This window comes from Cricetulus griseus, chromosome 7 (assembly GCF_003668045.3).
Source record: "Cricetulus griseus strain 17A/GY chromosome 7, alternate assembly CriGri-PICRH-1.0, whole genome shotgun sequence".
NCBI classification, from domain to species: domain Eukaryota; kingdom Metazoa; phylum Chordata; class Mammalia; order Rodentia; family Cricetidae; genus Cricetulus; species Cricetulus griseus.
Window position 1 is genome coordinate 49,741,098 of NC_048600.1, and position 25,585 is coordinate 49,766,682.

General features: G+C 43.7%; 1 protein-coding gene across 1 annotated transcript in view; it reads right to left on the reverse strand.

Annotated features, from left to right (window-relative positions):
* The window catches only part of Dock2 (dedicator of cytokinesis 2), a 377,575-nt gene that overhangs the window by 325,901 nt on the left and 26,089 nt on the right, over nucleotides 1–25,585 (reverse strand). Inside the window, exons 8-17 of the mRNA XM_035448098.1 lie at nucleotides 24,912–25,066; nucleotides 20,648–20,729; nucleotides 16,157–16,292; nucleotides 14,701–14,776; nucleotides 13,848–13,924; nucleotides 13,228–13,353; nucleotides 11,779–11,903; nucleotides 5,928–6,026; nucleotides 2,592–2,664; nucleotides 2,370–2,473 (exon numbers count right to left, since the gene is read on the reverse strand). Of these exons, the coding sequence (XP_035303989.1) occupies nucleotides 2,370–2,473; nucleotides 2,592–2,664; nucleotides 5,928–6,026; nucleotides 11,779–11,903; nucleotides 13,228–13,353; nucleotides 13,848–13,924; nucleotides 14,701–14,776; nucleotides 16,157–16,292; nucleotides 20,648–20,729; nucleotides 24,912–25,066 (1,053 nt within the window). The remainder of the gene's footprint in view (nucleotides 1–2,369; nucleotides 2,474–2,591; nucleotides 2,665–5,927; nucleotides 6,027–11,778; nucleotides 11,904–13,227; nucleotides 13,354–13,847; nucleotides 13,925–14,700; nucleotides 14,777–16,156; nucleotides 16,293–20,647; nucleotides 20,730–24,911; nucleotides 25,067–25,585) is intronic.

Sequence of the window (25,585 nt, forward strand, 5' to 3'; positions counted from 1 at the left end):
GAGAAGTGGTATGAGGCAGGGCTGTTTTCCCACAAAAGCAGTAGGAATCCAAAATCACATTAATGGAAAGGGGGTGGCTTTGAAAACAATATAAAGGGTTATAAGAGAATTGAAACTCCCAGATCATAAAAAATCCACCTTAAATTTTTGAGACAAAAAGAAAAGGTAAGATGCCAACCAGTAATTCAGGAAATCTATTCTAAACTAGAGGTTAATGACAAAGGCCATACGTCTGGACCTTCTTTGTTATTCACGTCCATGTCACCGTTAATTCATTCTTTGTCCTCTTTGGGTCATCTTTCTCATTCATAACTCTCACGGGGTTTCTCAGAAGGATAGGCATGATAGGAGGCCGTACTGTGTCCTCACTCTGCAACAGGATCTGTATCAGGTCCCTTTTCTGCCTCAGTTCACCTCATTTAAGGCTCATAACCATCCAAAACATATCCTGCTAGCCTCAGTTTGCGGGTGAGGAAAACTAGGATTGGTGCAATTACGTGCAAAAGAAAACAACTGCCACTGCTCCTCTGCCCCCAGGTTCACAGACTTTGGAGGAAGAAAGACTTTCAAGCCAAGATGATTCGATGAAGGAGAAAACAGAGGCTATAGAAGAAAGGAGCTTTCTGAGAAGGGCAAAGAGTTTCAGAGAAAAGTATTATGTGATGTAGTTATGTTGGTCATGTCCATTGTGGGCATCAGGACATTTGCAGTGTGAAAGCTGAGAAATCTGAGATGACTATCTGGCCTTACCTATGCCCTGATCTCTTATCTATGCCCATCTCATGCTTTGCCTCCAGCCCAAGACTGATAGTTGTATCCCTCTGTCCTGACAGTGGAAAACAATGCAGAGAAGATCCAAGAATACACTCCCCAAACCATCTTGTGAATAGCACAAGTCCCCAGAGGTAAAAATCAGAAGAGTGAGTATAGGTAGGTATACACTTTAGAGCTTACACTGACTGCCCTTTCATCTTGTTGAGTTTCCACACCTACCGCCATAACTGCTTGCTATGGCTTGACTGCAATGGTTAGCATCAACTGCTAACCTGACAGGATCTAGGAACACTTAGGAGACAAGCCTCTGGGCATAACTCTGAGGGAGTTCCTACACTGAGTTAAGTAGCCGGCTGTGGTGGCATACATCTTTAATCCCAGCTCTTAGGAAATAGACAAAAGCAGGTTTCTGTGAGCTCAAGGTCAGCCTGGTCTACATACAGAGTTCCAGGCCAGGTGAGATTCTATAGTGAGACTCTGTCTCAAAATATAATAAAATAATAAATATTATATTAGATCAATTGAGGTTGGAACACCTACCCTAGCATTGGTTCTCTCCTGCTTGTGGACTGGGGTGCAATATGGCCAGAAGCCTGAAGCTCCTGCCTCACCATGATGGATATTATTATGGAATCACGAGCCCAAATAAGCCTTCCATCCCTCAGTGTTTCCCAGGTATTTTGTTATAACAGTGGGAGACGTAACTAATACTTCCCCAACATTCATGTGCTGGATGCCTATTGGCCAGTGTGGAGATGAAGTCACAAGAGCTTTTGGAGATCCTTAGGCCATTGTGGCACTGTCCTTGGAAGGAATTAAGTAATTCTTGTGGGATTATGGTTACTTCTCAAGGAAGGATTGCTATAAAATCCTGAGTTTGACACCACCAAGTCTTTGTGACTTCCTGCTTGGGATGTGTTCTCTTTTTCACACATAAACTCTTGTTAATGATGTGACTCAGCCAAGGCAGCCTTCACCAGAGCTTAGCAGTGATGCCATGTTCTCCAACCCCAAAACTGTGGGCTAAGGAACCTCTTTGAGTCACAGTATAGTCTGCCTCAGGTATTTTGTTATAATATCATGTAATAGACTAAAATAGTGCTTGTGAAAAATGAAGCAAGCTGGAACTTTAACTTAGTAACAGAGTGCTTGTCTCATATGACAACATGGGTTTAGTCTCTGGACTGCCCTCTCCCCTCCTCCCATGAAGAAGAAAAAAAAACAAAAAGGAAACTGAGACTTAGGAAGCCTGAGATGAGCAGCAGGGTCTGGGGCCCTAGATTTTAACAGCTACTGTGTAGCATCCTTCAAATGTTTCTTGTATGTTTTCTACATATTTCTGACAAGAGACCAGAACCCTTTTCTTCATGGAGGCTTTGCTCATCACTGTCCTGTTGGTAAGCAATGTCTCATTTCTTTTCACACAGATTTACCAAGGGCTCAAAGACCAGGAAATAGATGCCCAAAGAAAAGGTTTTGTCCAAGGTCACACAGCTCATGAACCCTGGGGAGCATGATTTTGGAGTCTCTGCTGTTAGCAACTAAGCTATCTTGTCACAACTCCTCTGCTTCCTGCAAGCCCTACTTCACCTTACCTTGAGAACAACCAACTCATGGTATCCGTCATGCAATGTGGTTCCATCTTCTTTCATGAGCTTCACATAGGACATGGCAAAGTTCTTTTCTCCTTTGTCTTTGGCTGGAGAAAGCATTGCAAGGTCAGAGGAAGAAAGAATTGAAAAAGCAAGTGCCAGCCAGCTATTCTGTCCCTCTCTCCTTATCAGGGCTGCAGGCATACCATAAGTCACAATACTCACATTCTAGTGATGACCGGTGTCGAAACATGAACCGCAGATGGATCCTCTGCATATCTTCAATAGGGACAGCCACCTCAGCAGACAGAAAGGACAGCTCAGGAGACAGTAAGTTGTATAGACCCCAGCCCCGCCCCACCCCTGGCCTCAGCAGCTTGACCATTTAACTTGGAACCGTAAGAGCTGATTTAATTCTCATCCATCAAGACTGATGAGCTGTAAATAAATTACATAAGAACTAGCTATAAGGAGAAAATAAAGTATCAGATTTAATCCATTTGGCAAATTGCATCCCCAGCCAATGAAAAGAGGTCCATAAATTATAGTGAGGAAAAAATGAATCTCCCCAAATTGATATAAAAGTCACATAACTTTAGCATGTGATTTGATGCACTGCAAGCTGCAGCATGCACATTTTCCCTGCATCCCTCAGGAGCCCTGGAAATTGCAGCTGGACCTGGGAGCTTTGCTTGATGGGTCTTACATGTGCAAACTAATAAAAGTGCATATATGCACTCTTTGGTTGACACATGTCCTGATGCTTTTGCTTTCAAAGCCACTCCACGAGGACAATCACCTACAGGTCACCGAAGCATCTTCCTCCAACACAACCACCTCCAGTCCACTGACCCCTTTAACTGAAATGCTTTCAGCCTGGCTCTCAAGAACACTGTTTTCTAAGTCTCAGAAGGCAATTCAGGACAATACAGACAAGCTAGGCTCTCTGCAAGAATCATACTCGGATTTGAAAGGATGGCAGGCTTACACTGTACGGGCGACTATTAAAAGACAAACAGAGGTGTATGTTGTGATACATTCTGTTTCAAAAAATAAAATTGAGACCAAGGAAGTCCACCACTCTGTCTGTGTTTCAGACTGAACAAAAGAGCTGAGAGGCCCATAGGCACCTCCAGTCTCTTTTGTTCTCTCCTTAAAGATGGAAATGGGTTACTAGAAACTGCAGTCATGTGAGGGCCTAGCTAAGTTGATGTATGGTAGTCCCTTCATCAAAGAGCTCATGTTCCACACAGATGACAGTATTGATTATATGGTCATGGCTAACACAGAAGGAATCTAACCAGGGTGCAAGAGAGCTCACAGGGCACAAAAGCTACCTGGTCCTTTCTCAGAGTATGTGAAGAGCCCTACTGTGGAAAATAGGAACTTAAGGGACAATGCAAGAGCCATGTGTGTGAAATAGCCATGGCCAAATAAAAGCCATGTGTCTGTCTTGAGTTGATAGTCAGAGCGCAGTCTCAGGAAATAATCTACAAAGGTCTGGCAAAGAGATGTGAAGCTTTGATCTTGCTTTGCTGTCTGGTGAGTTGTTTCCTAAGTCTTGTTCCAATGGAGATGCTCCTCTCTGCTCATTATAATAACCTGGCAATTTGTACATACGGCCACTTCTGTCTGAAGTACTATTCACAAAAGTCATCTTGATAGACTCACAGTAGCTTGAAAGCTGTGTCAATCTTCCCTACTGAATAAAACATCACAGGTGGCAGGGCTGAGCTCCATCCACAAGAAGTCTCTGGGACAATCCCACTTTGGCTAAGTGATCAAGAGAACTAGTGGCTAGCTCATTGGGCTGCCATGGTCATGCTACCAGACACAAGCTAAGTTACTGTTTCAGAGCCTGGGGAGGTGCCTCAGAGGACCCCATGCTCTTGTGGATGATGACTTCAGTAACTCAGAGCTAAATAAAGATTCTTCCATCATTCTGCATTTCTCCAGTAGGTATGGTCAGTTGGTTTCAGAATTGAGCAAGGCATCCCATGAAGGAAAACATGTATATTCTTATGTGTTGTTCAAAAATGTGTGTGTCAAAGCTCACACCTGGTCACATTAGAACAAAGACTTGCTAAGGTATGCTCAATAGAATGCTATACCCAGGTCTGATTCTGCCGGGTAAAGGAGCAGCCAGGCCACTGGCCAGGGAGGCTTGGGTATGCACTACTCCCTTTCCTTTGCAGTGTTACAGAACACATACACATCAGAACCCGAAATGAAGAATCCACCCTTTGAAGTCTGCATTTGGCTCATATTTCTCACCATCCCTCATATTTATTTGAGTGAGAAGTTTGTTTTAAATGAAACATCACTTAGTAGCTTCAGAATGCTGGGGAACTGGGAGACGTATATGAGACTTTGAAGAGCACAATACTACACATTTGAAACCACTACACACACCCTCCTCTTTCTTCTCTTCCCCTAAATCAATGTCCTTGTATTGTCAACTTGACTGCACCCTTCAGTCACCTGGGAAGAAGAACCTTCAATTGAACAATTCTCCAAATCAGATTGGCCTGTGGCCATGTCTGTGAGGGATTGTCTTGATTGATGACAGATGTGGGAGGGCCCAGCCTACTGTGGGCACTACCATTCCTAGGCAGGTGGTCCTTGGCTGTATAAGAAAGCTATCTGAACATAAGACAGTGAGCCAGGCAATAAGTAGCATTCCTCCATGGCTCCTGCTTCCAGATTCCAGCTTGATTTTCTGCCCTTACTTCCATCACTGAGAGCTGGTGATCTGGAAGTGTAAGTGAACTGAGGCCTTCCCTCCTCTAGTTGCCTTTGTCCTGGTTTTTATCATAGCAACAGAGAGAGAGAGAGAGAGAGAGAGAGAGAGAGAGAGAGAGAGAGAGAGAGAGAGAGAGAGAACTTGAACAATGGAGCAGGCATGAAGGTGCCTGGAATGGTGAGTTAAACTGTCATGGGGAAGGGGGTTGGCACTTGAAGAAATGCCAAGTCTAGTTTGGATTCCATAAAATTGCCTCTCATCATCTAAGACAGTCAAGAATAAGTAGTATTTACTGAATGCATACTTCCTTATGGAACTGTCTGTGTGCATTAAATCGTTTCTTCTACACAGTTACCGTGTTACTCCTGTTTTCAAAAGCAGGAAGCCAGTGCACAGAGCGCTTGAACAAATTGCCCAGCTCAAACATCTAGTGAAGGGATGGTAGAGCTCAAGTATGAGCCCATGGGCCTCTAAGGATCTTGCTCTATTTGCAAGACTTAACTCCTGAAAGGGAGACAGAATGCTAGTGGCCCCAGCCCACACCCAATCTCTCTGCTGGCAGAGAACAGCATGAACCTTGAGCGCTGCTCAGGTTGCAGCCCTAGCTTGAATACAGTGACAGTGTGATTGCAGGTAAGCTTCTCAATTGTTCTGTGCCAGGTTCCCCATCTGTAAAATGGGGGAGATAGAATACAAACTCAAAAGGTGGTTGTAAACAATAAGTGAGTCACTTAAATAAAACACATAACACTGTGCGGGACTTATTGCAAAACCAAGTACACATCCACTGACATTGTCACCATTAATGTCATTGTTACCTTGACTGTTTCCATCCAACGTGGCTGTTTGACTTGATAGTACACCACTGAGTGATACTCGTTCATGGGCTTGTCCCCGGCTCCCACACAAATTGCATTCTGACCAAGACAAAAATGAAGAGAAAAAACTATAACATTGCCATTATCTGAGCTTGGGCAATTTTGACCCCAAGGCCAAGGCAAATCTGAGGATCAAAGAACAGCCTCCTCTTCACTAACCCTTCTGCCAGGCTCCTATCCTGACAGCCCTTCTACATTACAGATTTCTACAGTGTCATCCCCAGCCTGGAAGTGACAGCTGCTTAACTACAGAAATTCTATTACCTCTCTTCTGAAATGAACTGGAGCCCGCCAGGCACTGACATGGCAGCATTGTTGTAAATGGTAACCATAACCAGCCTTGGAGTTAATGCATGCTGCCAGTCTTTGTAATGCTATCTATTGCCTAAAAGTGAATGTCCATAATGTTTACACAAAGTGAGCCCCTTCTGCTGGACTCCCAAAGCTAATACACCACAGTGGCTGGGTGCTTATTTGGCAATGGGAGATGGCAGCAGCTTCAGAGAGACACCTGGATGATGGGATCTGGGGAACAAGTCTGACATGAAAGGCTGAGGAGGATGATTCAGCAAGGCACAGACAAGCATTCTATGGGGCTATACCTAGGCTAAGCTCCAGATGAATGGACACAATGCAAAATTTGTAGAGAAGCACTTAGGCAAGTTCACAGTCATTTTAGCAATAGGATATGACAGAAAATGGACAGAAAGACAGATAGACCAATTACCGAAGGGGTATTTAAGTGCAGCTGAGGAAACCAGGAAGGTTTCCTTGGAAGCGAAGACAGTCAGGCATTCTAAGCTGGCTTTGTGTGTGGAAATGGTAGGGGGAAGAATCCTGAATGGAGAGAACGCAGAACATGCTTGTTGGTAGAAGATATTTGTTCTTTGCCATTAAAAAAAAAATCATTTTCGCCGGGCATTGGTGGCACACACCTTTAATCCCAGCACTCGGGAGGCAGAGGCAGGTGGATCTCTGTGAGTTGGAGGCCAGCATGATCTCCAGAGTGAGTGCTAGGATAGGCTTCAAAGGTATACAGAGAAACCCTGTCTCGAAAAACCAAAAAAAAAAAAAAAATTTCAGTGCTTCAGAAAGGAGCAAAGTGACCAGCTCCTAACTCATTCCTTCCCTGTCCCTCACTCTTCTCCCACCTCTCTGTGTTCATTAAATCACTTTGGGCCTCAATACAACATCCAAGTCACATTCACCCAGAGGGGCCCAGGTGTGGTTTCCATGCCACACTTTCCAATCTTTAACCTCAAGTCTCCAAACTTTTAAGAACATGATGATTGGTTTTTGGTGACAATCTCTGAAACTATCAGTTGAGTGACTCTGGGGAATTTTCTGGTGATTGGGGGCAGGCCTCTCACCAGATTCCATGAGATGATCCAATGGACCCTTGACTAGATTGAGTCACCAAAGCTCCCCACAGGCTGGTATTCTGTGGCCCCTGGTGAACAAAGCTACACTGCGGGAAAGAGGACCTTCTACTGACACTGGAAAGCTCTCTCTCCTTGCCAAGGTACTGGCAAGAAATGGGCTCAGCTTCTTTGGGGGTTTGAATGAGAATGGCCCCTACAGGCTCATATATTCGAACGCTTGAGCTGCAGTTCATGGAACTGTTTGAGAAGAATTGGGGGGTGTGGCCTTGTTGGATGAGGTATGACACTGGGGGTGATTGTTGAGGTTTGAAAAGTTCATACCAGGCCCAGTCTCTCTCTCTCTCTCTCTCTCTCTCTCTCTCTCTCTCTCTCTCTCTCTCTCTCTCTCTGCTGTGAATCAGATGTAAGCTCTTAGCCTGCTTGTCTATTGCCATGCCCCCACCCCGCCTGCCATGGTGGTCACAGACTCTAAGCCTCTAGAACCATAAGCAAGTCCACAATTAAATGCTTTCCTCAGGATATTGTGTCATGGTGTCTCTTCACAGCAATAGAACAGTAACTAAGGCAACTTCAGTGCTGAATGATGGTACCTCTGACAAACAGGACACAGAACCCTACTGAAGCACCCCTTCTACAGAACAAAGACAGCCATGCCCTGGAAATGGAGGGAGATGCTGTTCACTACAGGAGGAAGCTTTGCAGAGCTTCTAGAAGCAATGTGTTGAAACATGATTCCTAAAGGTTTCCACCCTTAGAGAGGATTCTGTGTCTAGCACCTTATTAAGCCCTTACCACATGCCACCCAACTCAATTCAAACCTCAATCTGATGACCTCTTCTGCTATAACCATTCTACAGCTGGGTAAACTGAGGCTCTGAATGTCAGAGCTGGAACAACACCCCATATCCACTAGCCCCTTGTGCAACGTCACTTCTTTAACAGCTGGCATGACTTCCAGCCTACAAATATTTATACTGGTGATGTTTATGGGCTCACAGTTTCTGTAGCCTCAGTGACTCTCATGTAGCCTATAAAATCTGAAAATATATATTTCTCTGGTGAAATAGAAACTGCCTCGTAGAAGACAACTGGATATCACAAAACCATCTTGATCAAGAATCTTTATGTCCTAATGCCAGAGAAAAAGGTCTCACTGCTATTCTGAGAATGGTGAAAACTGTCCTTGTCTCACCCCCCATACTTCAGAGACAGACATGAATATTGCAACTGTCAAGGGAGCACCCTAGGGAGGACTCACAAAGCCCACCCCTTGCTAATGAGCTTTTGCCAAGTGATGGCTCCTGGATGAGGGCATTTCTTCAAGGATGCTGCACCGGATAGATTGCCTATGCTCCAATGGGTGGCCCTGCAGCATCAAATGGACTCTGTGGTTAAAGACATAAGGAGTGCATGAAATTTGGAGGATGATGTGATGAAGTGAATCAAGGAGGAGTTGAGGGAGTAGATGGGGTAGATTTAATCAAAACACATTGTATTCATGCATGAAAATCTCAGTAAATAATTTCCTTAACTTTTTACAGAAATAAAGCACTCTGGCTAGGCACTGAGCCCATTTTTTTAGGGATGATACATTAGTGCATGTGTCTCAGTAAGGTTTTAGTCTTAATATTGCCCATTCCCATGACCCTCAACTAATAAGAGCTTCCAGCTAGTGTCAACAACTTTAGCTGAAAATCTGAGTGGGCATCAGGAAGTCTGGAGGCTTTAATGCAGACTTGACCTTGAAAAGTGGTGTCTCATCAGGAGGACCCCGGGTCCTAACAAATGCTCAGATTTCTTCACAGGAATCATGTGAGGGTTGGACCACAGATGTGCATAGCTTTGAGAAAGAATGTGCTGTACGCTGACAAGGCCAAATGTGGGAAAATGCCAATTAACACCTGCAGATGGAATCACGGCTGGCTCTCACTATGCCTTCCTAATAAAATGACCAAAGTAATGGACACCTATTATGCAGATTACCTCATCTGATATTCACAGGAGTAAGGTGCCATCACTGGCCCCATTCAAGGCTGATTGTAGACACCTGGATGCAGAATCAGACCAAGGTCCTTATTCAGCATGCTTTGGGCTTTGGGCTTTGAGCCTGGCTGCCTGGCCCTACAGTCATGATTTTCATGGTGTTGTCATACTGTCCTCTACCTCTACCTGCTTGGCCTGGCAGCATCTCTGGAAACTATCTTCAGGCTGGGTTTCCTATTTGACCCCCCTCAACGCCCTCCTAAAATTTCCCTCAGCCATGATCAGCCATCTCTGCATGCTGCTCTCCTGTTACCTGGTATTGAGTGCTTACCATTTACCATATATACTCTTGTGTTTAACTTGCAGCACCACAAGACGAGATTATATCTCCTGTTTTTAAGGATAAAAGAACCTATCTAAGATCACAGGGATAATAGGATGGATACTGGGCATTTGAACCCTGGATTTCTAATCCTAGAACCTGCCATCCCATTAGCTTTTATACTATATAGCTCCATCTAAGCAAGGTCCCTGAGACCCCAAATGAGAGTCGGGGTTTGCCTAACATACTGTCTATGGGGTCTGTTCTGCCAAAGATGGCTAGAGAGAAATAACCATTTTCAGAGGGACAATTTCCACAGGAACCCACCAATACAGCTCAGAGGGCATTTGTATGTGCTGCACGACACTTAATTAGGCAGTAATATTCATTTCTGCAAATAGAGAAAGAAAAGCCTCCCACAGGCTTCCTCAGCAATTTTCCATAGTCACTCAACTGAACTCCTCCATAACTACACTAATACATGAAACTGCAAATTATCAGCATACCACACGATTACCCTTCCTCTTCAGTCCTGGATTCCCACATGCTTGTCTGCAGTAAGTGTGTCTGTCACCCCAGGTCTGGCTTCAAGAGTGACAAGGCTACATGGAAGAATAGATCAGACACAGGCAAGATGTCAGGTTGCCTGTGAACTGTCCCTTCTAGTTTGTCTTTTGCCAATATGGAAGGCAAGTGATACCAATATCTTAACAACGAGGCTGAGGTTTAAAAGCTCTCTGGACAGGTAACCGGGCAAAAATAACCTCAAAGCAAAGATCTATACATTCACAAAATGTAAATTTCCTTCCGCATAAGACACTGGAGTCTTCCTTTGTGTTTTTCCAAGCCAGGTGTGTCTTGCTTGTTTTATTTTTCAGGAAAGTTTTAGCATCCAACAAAAGAGGGATAAGGCAGCTGCTGGGGTTTTTCTCAAGCAGATATTAATTAACTGTGGTAGTTTTAAGAACAAAAGGATAGTTGCAAAACCTTTACATTTAAAACTCATACTGAGTCTTCCCAGGGTTTTGTTGAAGCAGCTAGAAGCCTCAATTTGAAACTGGAAATAAGTTGGATAATCTACTTAATGTATAGACACTATAGTGAGGAAGATGGGGTTCAATCCCCATTCCTGCCACTGTGAACTGCAGGACAGTTTTACTGCACAGGAGTTTCTGCTCTCCCTTTGTAAACTTGAGGTGATAATGGGCATCAAACCACTACCTGGCCTGATACAGGTACTGTTATCCTTAGGGTGCCAGTCATGCTTAGGCAGACGGTGCCAGTAGCAGGCCTGAACTCCAGGCCCTAGGGCTAGGCCTGGTGCCTCACCCATCCATACACTCTCTCTCACTTTGCTGTCTGGCTCCCTATAGGTAGCCTAGGATTGATGTTTGCCCACGCTGTAACTTCTGCTGAGAGCTGATCTCATTTTCAGCTAAGCGTTCAGAAAGGAAGAATTCAGAAGCAAAACCCTCCCACACACTGGACACAACTGCTGACAACCTTAAAGGAAACATAAGCAAATAGATATAAACACACATGACAAAGATTGTACAGGACATATGCTGTGTAAATATAACCATGTGCTTTGCCTTCTTGAATGCGTGCTGCTAGCCCTCTGGAGACCAATTTGCGAGTAAGACTTTCCAACCAAATTTCTGACTGAGCGCTGGGGAGTTGGATTAAGTGCTGAGAATGTCTGCTTTGAAGACATTCTGAGCCTCCACACCAGCCCAGGGCTCTATATTGATCTTTACCATGGATTTTACCTGAATAAACTAGCTTGGGTTTCAGTAAAAACATTTTAACTGCAAAAAAATAACCTATAAACAAGCACTGAAACACACACACACACACACACACACACACACACACACACACACACACACACACGAATGTGGAAATATACATCGAAGAATGCTTAGATGAAAGACTAACTGACAGGAGGTCTTATTATACCATAGGTCACTGAGCATGCTACAAGGTATAGATCGGTCATGTGACTCATCCTCTTCCCTGACGGCTCTGATCCTTTAGAGAACAGATGTTTATGTCAGTCCCCCAGCCCCCGGGTTCTGTCACTCAGAGCACTGGTGTCCCTTACAGGTAGTACTTTGCCATCTTCTGTGCACACACACATAATCACTTCCACGTTCCGCTGTGTGGTCTTGTTGTACTTGTCAAAGTCACCTTGTAGGAGAGTGATGTAGATATCGTTCCTGACATCCCCTGAGGATGGAGAGAAGACGAGAGTTAGAGTCAGACACTGGCTAACCACAGAGATTGAGGGGAGGAGGAGGAAGGACCATTAATAAAATTAAAATCAGGGCAGTTTAGAAAGGGCATTTTTAAGCTGACAGGAGGGAGATAGAAGCAAGTATAGGAGTGCTAGAAAAATCAGCAGCAGAAATCGAGGTAGGGTGGTCAAAATTGGCCATGTGGTCTCTGTTAAAATAGTTTAATTTTCATCCTCTAGTGACACCTTCTGGGAAGGGAAAGAAAGCACCAAGTAAAATGATCTTGGCCCACAGCCACAGAGTGTGGTGCACCATAGACCTTTTTGTTGTGCAAAAGTAGGGTTCAGAGATTTCCCATGTATCACAGAGCCTAAGGGTGAAGGGCAAGAAGCACAGGGTTTCCAGGAAGGAAGTACAAAGTAGAAACTGAGAGAGATCTCAAGTAGAGTAGTTATGAGTAAATCATAGGACAGGCCGCACCCTGGACCACCATTCAACTTCAGGAGAGAAAAGGATGTGTCAGAGGGGTGATGCAATTTGAAGCTAAGAATGAGGCTGAGGTCCAGAGGGACATTTCAAAGAGTGTCATTACATGATCACCCTTTTGAAAAGCCTGCATGCATATCTTGAATGTATTTATAGTAGTGGTTAGAACTGCACCAAAAGACTTGAGGGGTTCTTAACTACTGAACACCTTCTATGCTGTTTCAATCTGTTACTACAAGAATGAGACCTTCAAGCTGGGCGTTGGTGGCGCACGCCTTTAATCCCAGCACTTGGGAGGCAGAGGCAGGTGGATCTCTGTGAGTTCGAGACCAGCCTGGTCTACAAGAGCTAGTTCCAGGACAGCCTCCAAAGCCACAGAGAAACCCTGTCTCAAAAAACCAAAAAAAAAAAAAAAAAAAAAAGAATGAGACCTTCAGACAATAAAATGCAAGAGAATGACAATACCTCATCCCCAGATAGAATAGGATTGCTCTGTGTGTAGTAAAATAAAGATGCCATCTATGCTGAGTTACTGAATGACAAAGCAAGTTGCATAGCTCCATAAAGCTCCTATTAAATAAAGCTTATGTGTGTAAAGTATGACCAGGAGGCATTATATGTCTGTTTATTTCCATGTTTGTGTTTACTTTGAGAATGAAGAGAAGTTTCTGTATATGAAAAAGTTGTTCTGCATGGTTTCGTTCAGGCAGAGAAGTAAAGTAAAAGGGGTTGGCACTTAAGAAGAAGATAATGAATGACACAAGCTGGACTCCTCACCCCTGGACTCCTCATCCCTGACCCCGAGGAAGGTCACCGCAGCAGTGTCCCACCTGGCATGATGATCTCTGGGAATCCCAGCTTCCGGGCCACCACAGTGGTTCTGTCCACTAAGTGAGGATAGTCTTTGCGGATCTGAGTGATGTCACCCACCAGCATCTTCATGGTCACCCACAGGCCTAGAAGGGAACATTCACCATGAACACTCACATCTCTGCAGCCCTCTCTCTGCCTCTCCCCACCTCTCCCCCATGCCTCCTGTAGGAGACTACTAAAGTAACAGTAGTAACACTCACATATGCAACAACCCAGCCCCATGAAGCTGTACAGTTAGCATGCTTGGTTATAGCCATGTCAGCCTCTGATAATTACCCCCATCTCTGAGCCCAGGTCTTCTTAAAGAAGACGGGATATCAGCCATCTGTCTCACAGGGTTTGGGGAAGAATGAAATCAAATGTGTAACTTAAAGTGCCTGACACACAGGGCCTAGCAGCTCCTTTCTTAGTTAGGCATGAAGGAAACGCCCGTCCTATGCTTCAGTGGGTGGTCTGTATTGCTCTTAGGTGTCCCACTGTACTGTCTGGATCCAGGACTTGGATCCATTTACTAATGCATCAGAGGCTACTGGGCTGCAGTAAGTTCAGCATACCTGTATTCTGACTGATTCCATACCTTGTCCTCCACTGTCCCCCTTGGAAGCTGTGACTTTGCCCAAAAGGCTATGAAGGAAATCGTTCTCAGCTGAGACCCTGGAAAGGAAAGGAGAGCACAAACCGTCACATGGTACCCCCATGGGGTTTCCAACTTGTGTCCCACATTGGCACAGGGAGCACTCCAGCATGACTTAGGTACATAGTCAGCCTGCCTGGGCAGCTCTTCTCAAACTGCATGGCTCTGAAATCTGAGAAAAACCAATGAATGCAGCCACAAGTAGTAGGCACTGATGTGACAGAAAAGACCCCCAAGTCTTTGACATGAATGTCTTCTCTGGAAGGTGACAAGAACTTCAGTTGCTCCAGTAAGACCTAATCACTCGCCTTGACTTGACCAGGGTCACTGGCCCAGTTACCTGGACATCTTTGGGGGTGCTTAATCTTGACATTGCTCTCACTGTGGAGTCATTTTCAAACAAGGAAAAGATAATTACCTTCTTTGTTGTCCTTGCTTCTCCTGCCACAGATATACATGTGGCTTCCATGGAGGGGATCCTAACGGGCTGCTCCTTCACAGCTCTGTGGCCCCTGTTACACTTATAATTAAGGCCTTCAGCTTTGGTTGATTATCTGCTTAATTGCCCATCTGAAGTATAAGCTCCAGGAAAGCAGGTCACATTGACCCTGTCCACCATTTCACCCCATGCCTGGCACTCTTCCTCGGGGCTGCAGTAAAGTTTCTGGATTGGTAGCAGGTAGCAGGTCTCCTGGGAGGCCCTGCCAGCCTACCCCCTTACTAAGGGACAACCAGTTTGCCCATGGCTGCAGAGAAACGGGGATGGGCAGCTTGGAGAGACGCAGGAATGACTTACGGGTGAAAGGGAATAAAATGCTGCTTTTCCTCATCACTCTCTGCTTTGCCCTTGATGATGTCTGTGATGTCCATAACTAGAAAGACAAAGGAAGTGAACTAATAGTTAAGTCAGGCACAGGTGATGAGAAGAGTGGGTTGTAAGGCAGGAGAGAAGGGAACAAACATTGGAGGGAGGGTCCCAGGATGTGGCAAAGGAAATGGATAGATGGGTTGCAACAGAGTTAAACAACAAGATTCTTGTTGGATGTGTAAACTGAATCTCTTTTGTGCTCACAAAACCCATGGGCAAGGAATCTCTGTAGGATCTGAGCATCTAATGACATAGATGCTCTTTTCATGACTGTGCTCATGACACAAACATAGAATTGTTGAACCCTTGAACCTTGCCAACTGACTTCATAGCCAATATACAAGTGTACCAAGGATGACTGGAAAGCCAGAGGACATGTGATAGCAAAAGGAAGACTCTCCCAAGGTGACAAATGGGTGAGATGCCGGAATTGGAAAGGATTCATGATTTAAAACATAATTTTATGATTTTGAAATATTTGTTTTTGTATTTATTCATATATATGTATCTCTGTGTGAATGCACATGTATGTAGGAGCGTGTGCAGAACTCTGAAGGTATCAGCTACCCTGGAGCTAGAGCTATAGGTGATTGTGAGTTGTTGGATGTGGGTGCTGGGAACTGAACTCTGGTCCTCTGGAAGAGCAGCAAGCACTCTTAACCACTGAGCCATCCCTCCAGCCCTCCCCCCAAATTTATCTTTTAGTAATAAAAAAATACTGGCATCCAATTGCTATGTCACAAGTATTTAAATTGTCTTTTGAGAAAAATATACTTTAGTTGAAATAAAGTGGGTTAATTAAAAAAGAAAATATATTAGGTAAATAATAATGCCTTCCACTAATAGCCAAATAGCACATAAACCACAAAAGTGTGGCAGGAGTGAGGAAGCTTTGGGTGTGCTCACAGCTATTGCCAGGGGAAAGGTGGTGCTGCTTGGCTCCCAGCCGCACACAAGGACCCCGCAGTGCCCTCACTCTCTGAATGTCCGTTTTCATCTGGAATTCAGACGGATGGCATGACTCACTCTGTGTAACTGCATTTCCTATCCTGGATATTTTTTTCAAAATGATTTGCTCCCCATAATTAGATCCAGCCGTATTGTTCTTCCTTTTTCACAAGCGCTAGGGAGCTGAGGCGCCAACTGCTCAGACTGCGCCGTGCTCCCGGGTGCTCTGGGCTAGACCTTAGGACCACATTATTCGCTGAGCTTATCATAAATCTGGACTCAGTCACCAGTGACTTCAGTTAACCACCACAAATGTAGTTATTAAAGGCTGCTCAGCCTAGGTTTTGCAGGGGTGAAGGTGTAGAAATAATCTTTAAAATTCAGCCATATAAAACGTGTGCTATAATAAAATTTAACTGCAGACATCAGTCATCACCTGCCACCCCAAAGGGCCTCCTCAGCCCCTGGGTACACTTCTTGGTATTAGTGTCCTTAAGATCCATCTTCCCAATTCGGACTATTTGGCAAATCAAGTAAATCTTATCCCTGTTGAGGTCTTTGTTTCCAAGATCCTGTAAGGGCAGGAAAGAAAACAGTTACAATTCCGTATGTTTAATAAAAACAAGTGAAATAGGAACAAAGCAGTGGTCATTTCTAATGAATGTGTTAACCAGTGTAGTGTCACCATCAATCTTAGGAAAGGTAGAAACTGAGTTCACCACACTCTTTAGACAGATAAGGAAGGCAAGACCCAACAGAGACACTGAGTGGAAGGACTCTATAGACTCGATCCTTCACCTCCTCATCTGGTCCCTTATGTGCCTCTAAGAGGATGCTATTTTTGCATCCCCTTTTCCCTGTAAGAACACTTCCTCTGGGTCATGACCTTGGTCCTTGGTGACTCTGGGATGGGGATTAATAACAGGCAGCATCACAAAGACATGCCCTGAACATCTCAGCATCCTACTGTAGTGTATTTAGGTTTCCCATTTTCATTGGGCTTCCTGCCAGCTAGGATGAGCTGGGGCAGAAACAGCAAGACATGCTAATATGTTGGCTTAGACAGTCAACCCTGGGCCTTCCCTTGCTGGGGAGCAGCTTACCCTCTGAGTTAATTCTCTTGTGGGCATATGTTCAGGGGACAAGCTACCAGCTCACATCAGAGCCAGGGCCCAGACAGAGCAGCCAGCCCAGCCTCTAACTGTGAGTGGTGTGAGAAAAGAACGCAGAGGAGGGAGTCTCTGGAAATAAGACAAGGCTCTGACATGGCCTATATCTCCCTACAAGAACTGGGCTAGTTAAATGTCATGTGCTGATTTGGCTAAGCTACAATGTATAACTGGTCCAGCACTAGTCTCTATGTTGCTATGAAGGTATGAACCTCCTCAGTTGACTTCAATGAATGAGGTTCACTTCCATAACATCCATAGAACATGTTAAGGCCTTCCTAGCAAAACCTGAGTTTTCCTACAAAAGGAGGGATTCTGCTCAAAACTGTACTGTACAAGTTTTGAGTTTCCAGCTGTCTTGCTTCCCAGCAGATTCAAACACCTATCTTCTAGATTGTAGCTGAAACCCCTGGGTCACAAAGGGCTGTCCTTTCACCAGCTGGCAGAGTGGACAATAGCTCCCTTATCACTGGGGTCACCCTGATGGGCAGGGAGAAAGAAAAGGCAGAAGTACAACGGTAACCTAAGAAAGCCTGCTGCATCTGCACCCTCTCTGACCCTGAAGGACCTGCTGGACTCCTCCAACCACTCCACTCTAGAATCCCCTGGGAGCTCATCTTTGGAAACCAAGCTGATTATTTTTTTAAATTTCTCATTCCCCAACAACTTTAATAGCTCCCTGTTTCCTACCCCATTAGTGCTCATCTTTCCAAGTTGACATGAAAGGGCTAGACATAATACACCCAGCTGTCCTCGCCAGCTGATTCCTCACTATTCTCTCTATTTTTATCCACAAAGATTGCTTTATTGCTCTGGAGATATACAATACTCTCTCTCTCCCTGGATCTTTCTTTCTAAACACACCTCCACCCCAAATGCCTGCCTTTTATTCCTCTGTACAATCAAGTTCTCTCCATGATTAACATCTCTGTCCCCGGTCATTTATAATGAACTCCATTCTTAATTACTTCTTGCCCACATCTAGGTTTTAATCTTATATTTTTGAAATATTTGGACTTGTCTCTTTGGGAGACATTCAGGAGCCACCGAGGCCTTGACACCTAAAAGGTTTCTGCCAACATTGTTGCCAGATGTATGGTCTCTAGAACAAGGAGAAAACAAATGTCTGTTAAGTCAGGCAATCTATGAAGCTTTGTTATAGCAGTGCTGGCAGACTAATACACTAGATACACTTGTAAGGTTCTGAGACACCATCCCCTCTCCCCATACCCATGAAAAGATATCACTTGTCCTCAAAGGAAAATACAGTTCTTTAAGAACTGTTTGGCAAGATCCCTGGCCCTAGAGAATCTGAATATTCTATACACCACAGCAAACTGGCTGAACACATGCTTCACAGCCCAGGCAGAATTCTTCCAATGATGTGTAAACAAGCAATGCTTTCTGAGAATGTAGGTTCCAATCTAAGGCTGCCCCCAACCAAGTCACTTCTACTCTGGTCTTACAAAATTTCTACAATAGGGGAAAGCCAAATAATAGAACTTAAAATAAGCATTACCTGCTATAACAACAGGTGTATTAGCATTGCCTTTCCCTTCCCAGTCCCAGTTCCTGAAGCTTCAGACTGGGCTAAAGCATAGGAGGCCTCAGGACATACCCCATTTTCCTACTGCAGGCCAAGGAGGGTAAATTCTTAGGCAGCAGTTGGAAAAGATATCAGCAATCCACCAGACCCATATGTCATCTTCCCAGGCCTAAGGAACCACAATCCTGACCCCAAATAAGAGACCAGAGACAGAAAATACCCAGAGGGTACAGGAAGAAGGCCAACTAGAGCCACAGCTGCCAAGTCCTATCTAATGTCCAACTTAAGGAAACATCACTGTGACACCCAGTTGAAAGTGGCTCGCAGTTGCTTTACAACATCACGTCACACCGTTGTAATTACCTTTGTATTTTTGACATTGCTACTGTGTCTTTACTCATTTATTTATTATTCACTTTATTTTAATAAAATTTTATTTTATGTTAATTAATTATTTTATTTTATTTTTCAAAATTCTACTTTCCTGCAGTCTGGGAAGGGAGAGGATGCTGGTGCTCCTGGTTATCGTAGTGGGTAATGTTTATTCCAAGTTCTATTGTTCTGCTTCCCCCCTCAAACATTGGGATTTTGTGAGACTAAAGTATAAAAAATTAATTAATTTATGTCAATTATTATTAATAATTTATTATTATTTCAGGACCCCCACTAGTAGACCAGAAAGCAAAGGCCTCATCAGCTTGCTTGCTGCTGTACCCTAGCAACAGGCACCAAGCTTACATGTGGCTCTTGAATCCACACAAAATACAAGAACACTGTGACCTTTCATATTCTCAAATGAAGCTGTCAATCATCTCAATAAAGGGAAGCAACAGTCTGTCAAACCAATCAACTGAAGGTCTCAAGTTCACTTGTTCTTCGGAGCTGATGTGCGGCACCATAGAATTCCGTGAAGCCAGGATCCCATTCTCACTAATCCCGTGTGACACAAACTTGCCCATGCCCTTTCCTTCATGCTCATATCATGGATTGGTCCTCTGCACAGTGAAGCACTGATTGATTCCCTGTCCTCCCCCATCTTGTGAAACATATGTCTCCCGGTTTAAATAATGAATCCCTGTGGGACTCTCCTATTTATCAAACAGATAAATAGGCTCCTCCTTCTAACTAGTAATAGATATACAAGATTGAAGCACATTTGTATATGCCAAGAAAACTCTGTCTAAGCAATTAGGACCTATGATCCCAATCCATGCCTCTGGCCTATTTTTTTCAGGAAATAACAAACAAAATAAATCAACTATACCCCAATCTAATAACAATGTAACATAAGATACTACACTTAATGGGCTATAACAGGAAAATTATTGTAGAGCAAGGTAGGTTAATCTAGCATGTCGGTCACTTCTGGATCCACCTCATCAGTTTGGTCAATGCTGAAACCCATCCCTTCTCCTCCTTCATAATTTCCCTGTCTAATGCAGGCAATGGAGCACAAAGGCACACAATCCTCTCCCCAAAAGAGCCTGCAGACAAAGCTTGTATCCTTAGTGAAGAAAGGCCAGGAGACAGGGGTCTCTATTGGAAATTATAACCCTTATCTCATTCTGTTCACTGCATCCCCTACTCAGAACTAAAGGGTCAAGTACACTCTCAGAAATAACCCATCCAAATAACAATTGATTTTACCCTTCTACATATAAGCCACGTTAGTTAAGTATTGGTATTTGGAAGGATGGTCCTAAGGACTTGCCAGGTCTTTAGTTACCTATGGCTTAATTATATTCAGAATGTCCAATTGACTAAGGCAGCCAATTTTTTGAAAGATTCTATTTTTTTCTGATGTATTTTAGAAGTGTTTTCAGGCCTGAACCAAAGAAAGAAAATTAGATTCACTGTGAATTAACTGGAAAATCAAAACTAGTAGCTTCTGTGCCTGGGTCAACTAGCCATTGCTGATCAGGAGGTACACTTGCTTGGATGGTACTGTGTTGTCTGAGTGTACAGGAATGAGAAAGATAGGGAGGGGAAAGAGAAAAGGAGAAGACCCATCTTCCCAGCGACATACTCAGGACATACAATGATTCCCAGTGACATCCTCAGGATACGCAATGACTCCATGACTCTACATACAGCCCAGAACACAGCTCTGCATGGAGCCCCTGCTCCATCCTGATCAATGCCCAACCAGCTTCTTTCCCAGGGCCAGATCATTGTGTGTGTAGAGCACAGTGGACAGAGAATGAACACTCACCGTGAAGACCACCTTCAGGTTATTGAGCATCTCAATCTCCTTTGGGAATCCTTTGCTGCCCCATCGCACCAAATAGTTCTCACTGTGGGAGGAAGAGTAGCAGCCTGTTACAGGTGGAGCATCTATTCATGATGCATGAGCATCAGCTATGTTTCCAGCACTGTAATGGCTACTGGAGACAGGGTGGTGTTTGAGAAAAGCCTTTCCTCTGAAGGGTAGTTTATGTTGGGAGATAGACATTAAGTAGGGGAAGAATTATGAACATATGTGTATCTATGCACACCTTTCCTCCCCAACTACTAAGAACATTCTGGCACAGCTGCCTGGTATTTTTGCCAAGCATCTGCATATGCTGTAGAGGTTATTGACAAAGTCAGAGATGAGAAAGGAAAGGATTTAGCAGGCTCTGTTTAACACCAAGAGCACTTACTTCGCCCTTTCCAATCTGCTCCCCTTCTGAAACTGAGTCAGGATTTGATTTTTGAAGTTATCCTTTGTGTATACAACTATTTCTACTAAGAAAACATCTTACCAAAATAGACTACACAGTTGTTACCTTCAATACATTTAAATAAACTATTCTAATGTTATTTGACAACTACATAATAGTGATATGCAAGTGTGCTATAAAGGAAATATTCTAGATGTTGTAAGAAAAGACCTGCCCTAGTCTGGGTAGTTAGAGACAACTTTGCTAAGGAAAACATGTAATCAAATTGAGCATGGAATATAAAAGGTTTCAGGTGAGGTAAAGATGTATGCAAAGGTTGTAGAAGGAACCTAAGAAAGAACTTTAAGAGTTAAATGGTATGGGAACTATTATATGGCGAACCAGAGAAAATGGGCCTTATAGATCTTTTGGGGATTTTGACACTATCTTAAAACTAATGGAGGGGGCTGGAGAGATGGGTCAGGGGTTATGAGCACTTATTGCTCTTGCAAAAAACCCAGGTTTAGTTCTCGGCACCCACAAGCAGAAGCTCATATTGGCATGTAACTCCAGTTCCAGGGTACCTGACACCCTCATCTGGACTCTGCAAACATCTTCACAAACATGGTACGCATACAAATAGGCACATACATGCATTCAAATTAAAATAAACTTTAAAAATTCTAAATTAATGGAAATTCAGTGAAGAATTGTATGATGGAATGGTGACAACCCATCATTCAGAGATCCCCCAAGACTTAGGCATCATCATTTGCCATCTGATCTCTACCAGAAAGCACATACACCCCATGTGGTGAGGACTACTTGGGCCATCCAGGCCAGAAAGACTAAGGGGTTCAGCTCTAATGCTACTTAGAAACATAGTACATTTTGCTGAGTTGAATCATTAGATGTTCTCTACCATCCATAAGCATATAGTTTGTGTTAAATAAAAGCCCACTAATTTGAATTAAGAAAATTAAAATAACAATATAACCAAATTCATTCCAGAAGGCAGCATGAAAGAATTCAGGCAGGTGAAAGAAAACTCTCCCCCACCCATCACCTTCCCTCCACTCAGATGGTATTTGCTTGTTTATTTATCAGTTTATTGTTTTTCTTTTTTGCTTTTTCTGAAAACAGTGGATATTGAAGCCAGGGGCTTGTCATTCTAGGTAAGTGCTCAACTACAGAACTATACCCTCAGTCCTGTTGTTGTTATTGTTAATTTTGAGACAGGTCTTGCTAAGTTTCCAAGAGTGGCCTTGACCTCACAATCTTCTTGCCTCAAGTCTCCAGAATAGCTAAGATGACAAGCCTGTTCCACCCAGCCAGACTTACAATGTTAACCAGAGTAGCTGGAACAATACCAAACAAGGACATGGAAACTAGAGCACATGTGGTCTAGCCTTCAATCAACCAAACATCAAAACACAATCAAATTAAGTGTACAATTTCATATTATTTTTCATTTTTTGTAAGAGCTAAAATTTTCAGTGGGATTGATATAGCAAAGTATCCAAGAAGGCTCTATCAAAACAAATTTTAATGATTCCCTTTGGTTATTTATGGATTGTTCTTATTGAAGTACCTGGGTTCTGTCCAGTACCTTTCATCACATGTAGCAATCCCTTTTCTGACCAGCTTGCTACATCTAAACAGCAGGCACCAGCAATTTCCTTCAGAGAGAAGTGTAATCATAAATAAGAAAAGCAATTTAGAGGGCTGAACTGCTACCATCCATTCTTGCTCAAGAAGAGCTGATGATAGAATCTGAAGGCTTGAGTCATCGGCATAGGTGAGGAGGAGGAAGGATTGTCCCATCCTCTTAAACTCTTGGGGACATAATCTCAGTACTGGCCTCATGTCATGTATGAAAATACAAAAATGTATTTTTAATTTCCAACCAGATCTCTTTGGAGATATTGGGAACCTGGCCACAAAAGGTCCTGACACGGAAAGATCTGTACCAGACAAGTTGGTTCCAGTCCACATCTGAAGCCCCACAAAGGATGCCTTAATTTCTGGCTGGGAAAATGGGTTAACAGTGGCTAGAGTAGGCAGGAGTAGAGATTTCATTCTGAGAAAAAGAGCATCCAAGTCAAGTCAGACTAACACAAGGATTATTCCAGGCCTCTCTTTTGTGCTTTGTTTTCTCCTGTTTTGCATTTTCATGATCTTGGTGCTTTTACTATTCCCTACCTGATCTTCCTAAGGGCTGCCCCGTGTACCTGGCACTCTCAAAGGCATAACTCAGACACATCCCATCCAGCACACCTCCAGGGTGGTACATCAGAGAGCAAAGTGGCCATCTCAATGATCTATTGCCTCCCTCCACAAAGCTGGCTGAGGCCATCCAGCACTGAGTTGGCCAGAGGGTCAGGCACCTTCACTAATATAGACACAAGTTGTCAAGTATCTAAGGGACACACGGGTCCTAACAGTGCTGTCAATACCCTTTTTCACAGGTACCTCCAGTGCAATTTTTAGGAAATAGCAAGGAGCCTATGGCACATGGGTCAAGGGCCCTAAAGGAGCAGGAACTAGAATCTTTCTAGTGTCTACTGGATGTGATCAAGTATCTGGTATCATATCCACTAAGACCAACAAATGGTGGGTGAATGATAGTGACTTAGTGTATGATAAGGTCTAGTTTTCCACAAAATGGTGCTGAAACTCTGGTAGCAACCATAAAAGATATGATACAACTTATACCTAGCTGGCAAAATTAAATGGAATATAACTTGTCTTTGAAGTCAGGCGGGCATGGATCTAAGCTTCAGTTCTGTTATTTATAAACATGTGTGACTTCAGACATGTTTTCTGACCTTTTCAAGGTTCACCCTCACACCCAAATTTCACTCTACAATCAAATGAAATTGAATATAGACCTTGATGCAGTCTTCCCAACTGAACAGCCATGCCATGTTTTGCCATCTCTGGGAGAACCGCTGTTAACTAAAGCACCACTCTTCACTAGTCATGGCCTGAGACTTCATTTACCCACCCTATCACTGAACTAGGAAAATGCCATTTTCCCCATAAGCATGGAAAGATCATAATCCAGCTTCACTTTAACATATCAAACAGGGATTATTGCTCCAAAACCCCCACTGCATGGAGACAAATACGATCAACTGAGAGCAAGGATTGGCTGAGCCACAAGCACAGAGGAGAGGGATGGAACAGAGGGGAGCAATCTTCTTCAGGATTCCCAAAGGCATTCCCCCTCCTTGAGATGAGGCACCCAGAAGTTCCCTTGCTTCCTCCATTCCCAAGAGCAGTCAATGGCAAGGAGCCATGATGATAGCCCATTGGTATGCTGTACCCATATTCGCCTGTTCTTTTTCTCATTAAAGGCTGAAAGTAATGGCCCAGAGAGGTCAATGCTCACAGTTTGCAAACAGCAGACTAGGGGGTAAGACTGTTTAGCAGCCTCATTAGGGTTAAGGAAAATCAAACAATAGAACAAGAATGTGAGATTTTTATGGAGGATTGAGATTTTTCCACCATTCATTTCTCAGCTCCCATTTTAAAGACAGGTATTTTTTTTATCATATACATTGCTATGTGTCTGAATCTTGTAATTTTTTTGCAACCGAAACACATTATCATAACCATAAATCCACTGAGAAAACAAATCTACTGGCAAAAAGCACTTCCTCCCAGCTCCTATACCCTCTAAAGGAATCCTTCCCACACCTTCATTGAGGCTCGGTTTCTTTTCTGTAGGAATTACCCCACAAAGAATGGTGGTAGGAAAAGATCCTCTGTGCACTGTCAAGTCCAACTTCCCCCGGAGCAGAGAAGCCTGGACACACTGAGCACACCAACCTTATGACCATTTGTTTGTTGGGGTCATAGAGAGACATGAAGAGCTCAGCATCCTCCCCAATTCTGCATACAAAGTTTCTCACAAAGACGTAGAGGCTGTGGGTGGGAGATGAGGAGATCCGAGAATACATCCCATAATCGGGCTGGTCTTTTGACTGAAACATAGAAAGAAGAAGAAAGGAAGATATAACAAGTTATCCCAGTACCACTTAAAAACAACAGAAATGTTGTCTGAAGTACGAGAAGTCCCTCCACGGTCAGCCTAAATAGTGAGCATCCAGCCAGATCAACCACCATAAGCATCTTCAGTCTGAAAGGCTGTCATTTTGACCTGCTTGCTTTGATCTTCCTACCCTGGGAGATGTAACCACTGACCCACAATCCCCCATGAAGTTAGTGGCATAAAAAGCAGAAGCTATGAAGAAAATTTCCTCTGTTGGGAAAATTTCCTCTGCTTGTGTTTTTGGTTAATTTCATGTCAACTTGACACAAGCTAAAGTCACTTGGGAAGAAAGACTAAATTGAGAAAATCCCTCCATAAGATTAGTCCACAGGCAATTCTGTGAAGAATTTTGTTGATTGCTAACTTAGAGAAGAGGGCACAGCCCACTGAGGGCAGTGGCATCCCTGGGTAGGTAGCCCTGAGTTGTATAAGAAAGCAGACTGAGAGAGCT